General features: G+C 49.0%; 3 protein-coding genes and 1 non-coding gene across 4 annotated transcripts; 1 reads left to right on the top strand and 3 right to left on the bottom strand.

The window, feature by feature from the left end:
• Positions 1-4: 4 nt before the first annotated feature.
• Positions 5-77, bottom strand: EDB91DRAFT_t63. Its single transcript has one exon. It is a non-coding gene; the product is annotated as a tRNA-Val (tRNA).
• A 1,021-nt stretch (positions 78-1,098) lies between these two features.
• Positions 1,099-1,799, bottom strand: EDB91DRAFT_1131104 (uncharacterized protein). The gene is made up of 3 exons (XM_041318641.1): positions 1,611-1,799; positions 1,461-1,557; positions 1,099-1,403 (listed from the first exon to the last, which is right to left on the bottom strand). Exons 1-3 carry the CDS (start codon positions 1,689-1,691, stop codon positions 1,270-1,272), a joined length of 312 nt encoding a protein of 103 aa, XP_041177680.1. The 5' UTR covers positions 1,692-1,799; the 3' UTR covers positions 1,099-1,269.
• Positions 1,800-2,239: 440 nt separating this feature from the next.
• EDB91DRAFT_1131103 (uncharacterized protein) lies at positions 2,240-2,990 on the top strand. Its single transcript, XM_041318640.1, has 4 exons — positions 2,240-2,405; positions 2,459-2,555; positions 2,613-2,692; positions 2,788-2,990. Exons 1-4 carry the CDS (start codon positions 2,325-2,327, stop codon positions 2,815-2,817), a joined length of 288 nt encoding a protein of 95 aa, XP_041177679.1. The 5' UTR covers positions 2,240-2,324; the 3' UTR covers positions 2,818-2,990.
• An 899-nt stretch (positions 2,991-3,889) lies between these two features.
• Positions 3,890-9,106, bottom strand: EDB91DRAFT_1081813 (RecF/RecN/SMC; the record flags this gene model as incomplete). The annotated part of the gene is made up of 26 exons (XM_041315414.1): positions 3,890-3,943; positions 4,027-4,043; positions 4,066-4,093; positions 4,272-4,488; positions 4,544-4,668; positions 4,724-4,850; positions 4,899-5,006; positions 5,055-5,152; positions 5,200-5,319; positions 5,375-5,491; positions 5,541-5,855; positions 5,883-5,905; positions 5,959-6,091; positions 6,140-6,229; positions 6,292-6,431; positions 6,479-6,580; positions 6,633-6,870; positions 6,926-7,196; positions 7,252-7,340; positions 7,394-7,589; positions 7,622-7,691; positions 7,746-7,917; positions 7,965-8,198; positions 8,252-8,612; positions 8,670-8,990; positions 9,063-9,106. 26 exons carry the CDS (start codon positions 9,104-9,106, stop codon positions 3,890-3,892), a joined length of 3,810 nt encoding a protein of 1,269 aa, XP_041177678.1.
• Positions 9,107-9,855: the final 749 nt, after the last annotated feature.

The following is a 9,855-nucleotide window of genomic DNA, read 5'->3' as shown; positions in this document are numbered from 1 at the left end:
AAAGTGGCTCGACCCAGGATCGAACTGGGAACCTTCTGTGTGTGAGACAGAAATCATAACCATTAGACCATCGAACCTGACACAAATCGAGCGTAGCATGGAATGATAATCGTGCGCCGACAATCATATAATCATAAGTACCAAGTTCAAAGTTGCTTCGAAGGAATACGACTATCTTGCTTCGATTGGTCGGGCTATTGCTTATTAAGATTTCATGAGTCAGCGCTTCTCTAGTTTCGGTTCACGCTTGCGGCTTGACGTCGGGGTCCTTGACGTCAGATGGTCATACTCGGTCGCATCACGCCGTCAAGTATCGAGTCAGCCCTACGGGGTAACGGAAACTTCGCTATGTCGCGTCTCCATGCTATATGATAAAGTCGCTATTAAAAGTGCGCTAATGCATCTGTACTCTTCTCTTTCACTCAATCTCAATGGCTGCATTTTATTCCACGGAGGTGCGCTTTGAAATCATACAGAGATTTGCTGTATGACTGACCTGCACTGGGCTTTTAAGTTACATGGGACTACTCAGAGAGCACTTGCCGAAGGGCCTCCCTGAAGTTCTTCGTGACATGTCCCGTTTAATGAGAGTGCTCTGTTTTTTCGCGCTAGAGTGCCCCGATCCTGAAGACCATTGGAAGTCGCTGAAGTATTCGAAACCGTTAGGACCACTAAAGCTTTCAGCCGTGTTTGCCTATTTCTGGCATGCTGCCGCGTCGTCATCGTCGTGCGAGCAGTCAAGGCAAGACACTCAGCTCAACTGTCGAGCTGTAGGCCACTACGGTTGTAATCTGCATGAGCGTGAAGCAGAAAGCCTGTGATCACGTTTATCGACGAGTATATTCGTGTACCAAGAAATTTTAAAGGGACTGAAGCGCGCAACGTTTGAAAAACGAACATTGCAGGATATAGGTGCCTGGTGCGAGTGAAATGAAGCATGATGAGGCAGAACCTGTCAGTTATGACATTCTACCCAACCATATACCTTTAAATAAATTGTCCTCAAAGTTTAGATGCGTAATATAAATGTGGAGCGTGTAACGCCCGTTACAGTTCCTCATCCGACGCTTGCCGCAAATCAGTAGAAGGGAGACGGTCATTCTGTTTTGATAATGGGGAAGAAGGGTGGCAAAACATAAACCTATGGTCCGCCTATCCCCTTGGAATTCAATGAAATGATTGAGATACTGCATACTGCATACCGCATACATATTTGTTCCACATTTTAATAGTACATTTCTGCCAGTGTCGTACACCCCAGCATGTAGATCAGAAGTCTTTCGCATACTTCCACATAAGTTCCATCAATATCGTCCCCATGTTGACGAGATACACGACCAGCCAGAGTGCAGCGACGGCGCGGCAGATCATGCTTTGGGAGCCAAAGCCTGCTATCAACATCGCTGTGGATGAAATATATGAGGGCCCAGAAGAAGCAACAAATTACTGAAGCAACTCACCAAATATAAAACAATTCAGGGACCAGCCGACAAAGAACATAGGCGTGACGATGGACAACAGGTAGGACAAGACGAAGTAGCCGCCTTGTTGGAGTCTCTGAGGAAACTTGGGTCAGCTGGTGTAATCAGTAGAGGGAGAATAATGCTTACTTCTCGAGCCAACTGCCGGTCGGTGTGTAGCCAGCGCATCATGCTAAAGCCAGATCTCAACATTGCGAACATGGCCAGCATGTGCGATATGAAGAGCAGGTGATAGGGAGCAGGTGATGTATAATCAAAGAATGGCACAGAAGAACCTGTGGTAACGAAAGCACCGCTTGTAGCGAGAAGAACACTTGCCTATTGGGTGGGAGTCTGTCAGTATGTGCTTCAACTCGGGAGTTGGATAGCTTACTGCGGTAATAGTGTTGGAAAGGATAGAGCACAACCTAGTCCTAACGGTTTCGAATGCTTCATCGGATTGCAGTGACTTCCAATGGTCTTCAAGATCGGGGTGCCCCAATGCGAAAAAACAAAGTACTCTCATTAAAAGAGACATGTCGCGAAGGGCTTCAGGGAGGGGATGCTCTTCGGCAAGTGCTCTTTGAGTAGTTCCATGTAACTTGAAAGCCCAGTGCAGGTCAGTCATACAGCAAATCTCTGTGATTTCAAAGCGCACCTCCGTGGAATGAAATGCAGCCATTGGGTGAAGGTGGATGAATTAACACACTTGCCATTCTATTCTGACTTAAAAACATGAGATGCGGCATAGCCATGTACTATCAACCAAGGTCTGCACCCGGTGCTTTCGTTACCACAGGTTCTTCTGTGCCATTCTTTGATTATACATCACCTGCTCCCTATCACCTGCTCTTCATATCGCACATGCTGGCCATGTTCGCAATGTTGAGATCTGGCTTTAGCATGATGCGCTGGCTACACACCGACCGGCAGTTGGCTCGAGAAGTAAGCATTATTCTCCCTCTACTGATTACACCAGCTGACCCAAGTTTCCTCAGAGACTCCAACAAGGCGGCTACTTCGTCTTGTCCTACCTGTTGTCCATCGTCACGCCTATATTCTTTGTCGGCTGGTCCCTGAATTGTTTTATATTTGGTGAGTTGCTTCAGTAATTTGTTGCTTTTTCTGGGCCCTCATATATTTCATCCACAGAGATGTTGATAGCAGGCTTTGGCTCCCAAAGCATGATCTGCCGCGCCGTCACTGCGCTCTGGCTGGTCCCAGTGTCCCAGGTAAACTTCAGTCTCACTGTTTGTGTCTTGCTGTTGACTCTTGCCCTTCCCCAAAAATTCTCCTGTTTCCTATTTTCTCTCAACTAAAACAAAAGTATATAGTATTTTGTAAATGTAAGATGTAAGTCATTATTGATTTGATACAAGTAAATAATATGTAGACACAGTGAAGCAAGGCACCAAAGGTGCCCCCAGCAGAGCACTTCGTGCCCTGCTTGCTTCCTGTGCCGAAGGCACAACGGGTGTGGACAGGTGTGGACTCGTTTCAACCAAAGGGGAGGAAATCCGGCGGAACCCGAAAGTCACGTGAACGCGTCACGTGGCCGTAAATCGGTGTAAAGTAAAACGTTCGACAAAAGTTGCCGGGTGCGGTTCTGAACCGCACTGTTGGTGCAGTGCAGCAGTGCAGTCTAGGTTCGGTTCTAGACTGGCTAGAGGTCACGTGACTGCTCCAAAGCCAGTCAAGCATCGGACAGGTTCATGGTTCGGGGCTTGAGCAAGTTATGTGAACCGTCGCGAACCTGTTCGAACCATAACAACTCTGATAAGTAAGTAGAACTTCATTGAGAATCATTTTTGACAAACAGCCTTTCTTGGATGTTAGTCACCTGCTCCTCCTCGCAGGACGAGCAGTATGGTGTGAGTTTGAGAACGGTGCGACGTATGCATTTCGCCGAGTGCTCTGTCGGGGTGTACGGTGTGATATTTTCAACATTGTCGCCAAATCGGCGTTTTGAAGACTGTGCCATGAGGATCACAGTACTTAGTGCTAAGGCGCGTCGCATCGATCTCTGATCCGACGGCGTCACCTCCCTCATAGGCCCAGAACCGGTCCCATGGGTTTACGTGACTGTATGTATCGAAAGACTCAGCATCTCAGAATCGGGAGTCGTATTTGAAATGGCTTCGCAAGGCTATTTCCACCTCAACACCTCAAAGAAACAGTGGTTGTGAGGCGAGTGGCCACCTGTGGTCACGGCCAATACAAATCACCTTCGAAGCGCCGATTGCCGTCGGCAGAAGCCTTGCTTGCCAGGCAAGAAGTTCAATTGTGTGTTACACCTGGATGAGAATTCGCGCCGTCAGCTGACGGTCTAGCGCGCAGGCAAGAAAGGCACTCAGTTCAACTGTCGAGCAGCAAATTCTATATGTCTGCAACGGCTCGAACCCGCAAGAACGTGAAGCACAAGTCTGTAATCAGTGGAAATCGCCCCAGATACTGCGGCGAATATCAGGGGATGATGTAGGAGGCTGTATAAATATACTTCAAGTCCCGCTATCTATAAGCAGTGCTACCATAGGGGAACACAGAGGTACATAACGTGATCGCTCACCTTGGTTATCAGTATTGCTGTAGCAAAGACGTCACAAACAAGTAGTTGTCGGATCAAAATTACAAGGCTATATGGTTCGCCCAAATGCGGCCAATAAAAATTCAGAGGTAAAACACATGCAGCTCACGATAGCAAAATAGCAATGAAAACAGAGGATCTGACAACAAGCTCCGCTATTCATCGTATTGGGTAAGCTGTGGGTCTGTGAGTACTTGATCCGGCGCACCCGAATACCAATAACTTACATCCAACGTCAGCGTGCGAGAGCTGTTCACATCTTGATCACGGTAGATTCCGACAAGGGAGTTACCACGCTCATACAATGAACCCTTCAAGCTGATGACGATGAACTGGAAGGAGTCGGACGCCTGGCTCCGGATATAGTTGGCGATCTTGGCAACGTTAGTATTGTCCAGAGCAGCGTCTACTTCATCAAGGACGAAGAATGGTGCAGGTTGGTAACTTGAGCCATAGTGAGAACAGAGGTTTTCAGGGGGAAAGATAAAAATAAACAAACCTGTGTATAGCGAAGAGAAGAGCCAGGGCGGCCACGGTCTTTTCCCCACCCGAGAGTTGTTCCATGTCACGGAATCGTTTCATCGGTGGCATGGCATGATATTTGATACCAGCGTTATAAGGTTCCTGTGATTAGCAATGGAAGTGAAGACTTCCTGGACTCACAGGGCGAAAGACTTACCTCACTGTCCTCCAAACTAAGATATGCGACGCCTCCCATCGGCGACGCTTTCCCCTTCGTGAGGTCTTTGTACACCTGATCGATACAATCCGAAATATGATTGTACGCCTTATTGAATGACTCGCATCTGATTAATGTGATGAGAATGGAAGTACAGTTGATACTATTCGCGTACCTTCTTCTCTTGACGTCGTTGAACTGATCACGTGCATTTTTTGAGTCTTTCCGTGCCTTATCAGCTTCTTTCTCCGTGTCTGCGAGCTTGGCCTCGACATCGTCTAGCCTGTCCGACAGTCACTATCAAATAATTGCAGAGCGGGAGTTGACATACTTTTCAATAGCCTTCAAGTTGGGTGCCATTCTCTCAATCTCTCCGTTGAGTTTCGCAATTTGAGCATCGAACTCGGCGGCGGTCTCAGGAGAGTTGTCCTACAATAGAAGTGAGATACAATTCTGTTCCGTCAAAAATCACGTACCGCACGCTCCTCCTCAGTCAAGGAGTCAAAGTCAACCTCGATCCCATAATCATGGACTTGTCGTGGTCGTTGGGTACCATCGTCATCGTCAACATCCATAGCTACCTCCTCTCGCAGGTTCTACACAGAAATGGACATCAATGCATGTTTTATCTACCCAAAAGGACGGTCTTACCTCTTCCATCGGAACATTCTTCACATTCCCTTCCAACAGAGGTAGTTTGATGTCCTCAAGCCTACATTTCCTGTAGGTCGCCGATCGTTCCAGTGCCAGCTTCTCAATCTCGTCGTTCTAAGTGAACATAAGCGGTCGAGCGCATCCAAACGAACAACCAACATACCTTCAGACCAATCTCCTTGAGAGCCTGGTCAAGCACCTTGGCAGCTTTCGCGTGCGTCTTTTTCGCTTGATCGACATGCTTATTCTTCTCGTCGAGCACGTCGTTGAGACCCTGCAGCGTTTCTCGAAGTTGTGCGATGCCCTCTTGCGCCTCCGCAATCTCAACTTGAATGGTGCGCTTCTTTTCTTCCAGCTCCGCCACCTTCCGCTGCTCATCTTCAGCCGCGTTTCGCAGCGTCGCCAGACGCGATTGTGTCATCCTCAACTGCTCCTCTTCGAACTGAGACCTACGCACGTGTCGATCTCGTCCCTCAACCTCGAAAGCGCGAGAAAGAAAACTCACTGGTGTGTTAACCTCGCAACTTGCTGATCAAACCTAAGTCGTGCCTGACTCTCCTCCTCGGCCACTTTCAACTGACGTTCCTCATACTCTCGAACATTTTCGACGCCGATCTCGTCGCAAAATGAGGCGAACACGCCGTCTTCGGCTGAGTCGATCACAGATTGGAGTTCTGCGATTTGAGAGGATAGTTTCGAGTGTGAAGTTTGAGCCTGTATCTCGGGTCAGTTTCCTCTGAGTCTACTGCACGTTGCGCGAACCTTTTTTAGATCGGGAGAGAGCTTCTTGAGTTCCCGGTCGACGTGTTTAAGCTCCTCTTTGATCCCGGTGTACCGGGATCTGCAGGCGCTCTAGATATCACCGATGAAATGATAAGACTGCTGTAAACCAGACAACCATCCCAAGAACGCACCAGATCGTCTCGTACAACAGTTATAGCACTCTCTAGTCGTGTAATTTCAGCGATGACATTTTCATCTGCCTTACCCCTCGGTTTCGAGCGATTCAGTTCCTGAAGCTGTGCCACGAGACTGTCGCGAAGACGCGTAAGACCTGCAGATAATTGAGGGCGGGAGCATCATGCTAGGTGAGCTGCATACCTTGCACGTCCTTCTCCTCCCACTTCTTCCCTCCCCCGTGCGTACTTCGACCACCAGTAATAAGCCCACTCTTATGGATGACGGTGCCCTCCAATGTAACAGCTGCCCAACTCTCAGCACGGCATCCCACCCCCCGCAACGAATATTAACTTACCTTTCACCTCCTGCCCCCGCTCCCAACACACGTACCTCGCCACGTCCATCGTGTCACATACAAGCGCATTCCCACACGCATGGTGCATTGCGCGTTCCACGGCAGCCTCATACTGGATCACGTCGACCGCGAGACGCGCGCCTCTGGCGAAGGAGCGGAACTTGTCGTTGATTGGTTTCGTGCTGATCGTATCGAGGGGGAGGAAGGTCGCTTGGCCGGCGCGCTGGGTGCGCATATACTACCGTGTTTTGGAATTAGCTTAAAAGACGATGACAGAAGGCAAAGAAGCGCACGTCGATGCATTCAATAGCAGTCTTCTCTTCATCCACGACGACAGCATCAATGTTGCGCCCCAGGATGACGGATACTGCTGTCTCGTACTTGCGCTGTGTGGGTTTGCAGAGGTCGACCACGCGCCCTCGAACACCTGGGAATATGCGCTGCAGGCTTGAGAGCGTCTCCTTTAGCTTTGCTTCGCGCTCGGATTCGGTCCTGTCGACGCCTGCTTGGAGCAACCGCTGATAGACATCTGCGAGTTTTTCGTTTGTCTCGGTCTCGAGACGGCTGTGCAATAATGGTGAAACGATGCGTGATAATTGTTTAGAGAACAAATATATACCTGATCCTCGTCCGTTCGCTTTGCTGGTTTTCGTACTCTTGCTTTGAGCGTGCGTGATCCCCCTGGAGGGTAGCGAGCCTTTGCTCGAGCTTTGAGAATACAATAAAAAGCTAGGACATGTTGAACTCTGAAAAACGCATACCTCTGACTTGTTGGCTTGCTGAGTTTTCTCGTCGCCTTGAAGTTTTTCTTTGTTCCGCTCAAACTCTTCATGTTTGGCCCTCACTTGTGTGAGTGTTCGGGACGCCGTCTTCTCGTCTCGGCTGAGCGTCTCCAGGGCTTGACGCTCCGAAACGGCAAGGACGCTGGCGGATGCTTTTCTATGCGTGGCGTTAATACTAAAACATATATGTTGACGGGTATAACTCACAGTGAGCGATATTCAGCTAGACTGGTCTCGCTGAGCGATGTATTATTCTGAGATGCACGTCTCTGAGCCTCTGGATATAACAAGTATGAGACCAAGGACGACAATGGATCTACAAATGGCTTACCTGCAGCCTCGTCTGCTGCCTGTCGAGCATTTGCAAGATCTCGTGTGAGTGAGTCGAGCTTAGCTTGCTGACGCTCAGCATCATTGCCGACCTGCTCCTGCATCTTCTGGGAATTTTGCAGCTTTCGGGACGAGTGCTTGATCTGGGCGTCGACTTCCACCAGCTCAGGTTCCTGCAGCCCATTAGAGTCGGTTGGGTAGTCAGATAAGCTCAGCTGACCTTGGCTTCCAACGCCTTTTCGGCCTTCTTGACTTTCTTCTCATCTCGTACGACAGCTGTGCGAGCCCTTGCTTGCTCTGCGCGCGCATCCTCAAGAGCTCTATCGTGTTCTCCATGCTCTGCACGTAGGCCAGCGAGTGCTCTAGACTTTGTCTGAATGTCTCGCGCGTTCGCTTCCAGTGCCTCTTCGATGTGGAATAGTTTATAAAGGATGCGCTTCAAGATAAGGTCGTCCTAGAGAGAGGCGCATGAGTATTGGATTGAAACGAATGGTAATGCAGGCGCACCTTCTGGTCACACAAACTTTCAAATCGCTCTGCCTCGCCCTTTTGTTCCTTATACTGCTTTATCTCACCGGCAATGCCTCTCCTCTTTGTGAAGTTGAAGGTTGCGTTCTCTGTTGCGCGATCCTGAGCTTCTTTGGCTTTCTCATATTCTTGGGCGAGCTCCAGAGAGCCTGAAATTTGTTCGATGAGGCGGGAAAGCTCTCTTGGAGACTGAGACGCGACAGCCTCGACATCACCCTGGAAGACGAGGAAGTTCTTGGCTTTGACGAGGATATTATGGGACGTCAGGGCGGCGTTGTACGCGGAGTAGGTGACAACTTTGTTATTGAGACGGTATTCGGATGCTCCGGTGGTCGATATTCTACATGACAAAAACACAGTCAGAAGAGTTAGGGAAGTGAGACCAGGTAGCACACACGTTCGCTGGAATAACCACTCCTTTCTCTTTTCATCCTGGAACACTGCAAGCACCCATGCCTTCTTCGCTGTGCCCTCACCTTCACCGTCGCCGTCGCTATCATCGTTGTCCTCCTGATCTTGTGTGGTCTCAGAGGCATCGGAGGGGCCTTTGGCGAGCCTGCGCCCGCGGTAGACGAGATCTTTAAGTTGGCTACTGCGCAGTTGTGCACTTTTTACACCGAGCACGAAAGAGATTGCATCCATGAGATTGGATTTTCCAGCGCCATTTGGGCCGATAACGGATGTGAAGTTCTTGAATGGTCCGATAACCTGGTGGCCCCTGGAATGGGACGAGTAGACAAGTGATTAGATATGCCAATTGGTTTTTTTTCGACAAAATATATAAACGCACCGATATGACTTGAAATCGCTCAATTCTATGCGGATGAGAGGCATATTGGCTAAGCCAAGTCGGAATTAATTGGTTTGGTCTTACAAGTGCCAGTAATTAAAATCCCTAGGGAACACGACAAACGCGTCTGTCACGTGTGACACTAAGGCGTTATTTGTCAAAATCTTTAGAAACAAACAACCATTTCGAGCAGGCGCCATATGTATAAACGAGAGGAACAACAGTATGGAGCGACGACGCAACAAGCTCTCGTCACTGAAGACAGGAACTTTACAAACCGTTTGACGGAAGTTAGATACGTCAATGACTCACTGAAACTATACTGTACAATAGCTCTGTAAGAACAGCTTTATAAAATACAGAAAATACTCGGGTAGAATGAATTGCCACTCAGTAACGGTTATGGAGTTTAAGACTAGTCTATTGAGATGCTGCCGCACGCTTGGGTGTCAAAATTGAAGCTTAAGTTCGATAGGGACACCTTACCATAACAACTTGAAGGGCTTCGTGCGTGTGAGAGAGGCACGTATCGGAGTTACGTGAGGCGATGCGACGTACTTAGCGTTTGCACTGCGCTAGTCGAGTCGTGTACGGTGGACCGGCCAGCTCTGCCTCCTATCTGCTGGTCTATCCTCCGCCTGCCTAATCCAGCTGATCGATCCTATGGAACGTCCCGCCGGCACGCCCCGCTACAACGGATCTATGTATATCATATTTCGCCGCTACTTGATTACATAAGCTGGTAGCGCCAGCTAAAGTGGCAAAACCCGCTACCCTTTTTTTTCTTCGCATT

This window comes from Suillus paluster (genome assembly GCF_016628075.1).
Source record: "Suillus paluster strain FC165 chromosome Unknown EDB91scaffold_23, whole genome shotgun sequence".
In the NCBI taxonomy this organism is placed as follows: Eukaryota; Fungi; Basidiomycota; class Agaricomycetes; order Boletales; family Suillaceae; genus Suillus; species Suillus paluster.
The sequence above is the reverse complement of the archived record's forward strand: the minus strand, read 5'-3'. Positions and strand labels throughout refer to the sequence as shown.

What these genes read in the sequence shown, in the direction of transcription:
- EDB91DRAFT_1131104 (XM_041318641.1), bottom strand. Translation starts at nt 1,691, where the DNA reads ATGCTGGCCATGTTCGCAATGTTGAGATCTGGCTTTAGCATGATGCGC. An exon ending in ACCGGCAGTTGGCTCGAGAA is followed by an intron (nt 1,558 to 1,610) that starts GTAAGCATTATT and finishes AAGTTTCCTCAG; the next exon opens with AGACTCCAACAAGGCGGCTA. An exon ending in CCTGAATTGTTTTATATTTG is followed by an intron (nt 1,404 to 1,460) that starts GTGAGTTGCTTC and finishes TTTCATCCACAG; the next exon opens with CGATGTTGATAGCAGGCTTT.
- EDB91DRAFT_1131103 (XM_041318640.1), top strand. Translation starts at nt 2,325, where the DNA reads ATGCTGGCCATGTTCGCAATGTTGAGATCTGGCTTTAGCATGATGCGC. An exon ending in ACCGGCAGTTGGCTCGAGAA is followed by an intron (nt 2,406 to 2,458) that starts GTAAGCATTATT and finishes AAGTTTCCTCAG; the next exon opens with AGACTCCAACAAGGCGGCTA. An exon ending in CCTGAATTGTTTTATATTTG is followed by an intron (nt 2,556 to 2,612) that starts GTGAGTTGCTTC and finishes TTTCATCCACAG; the next exon opens with AGATGTTGATAGCAGGCTTT.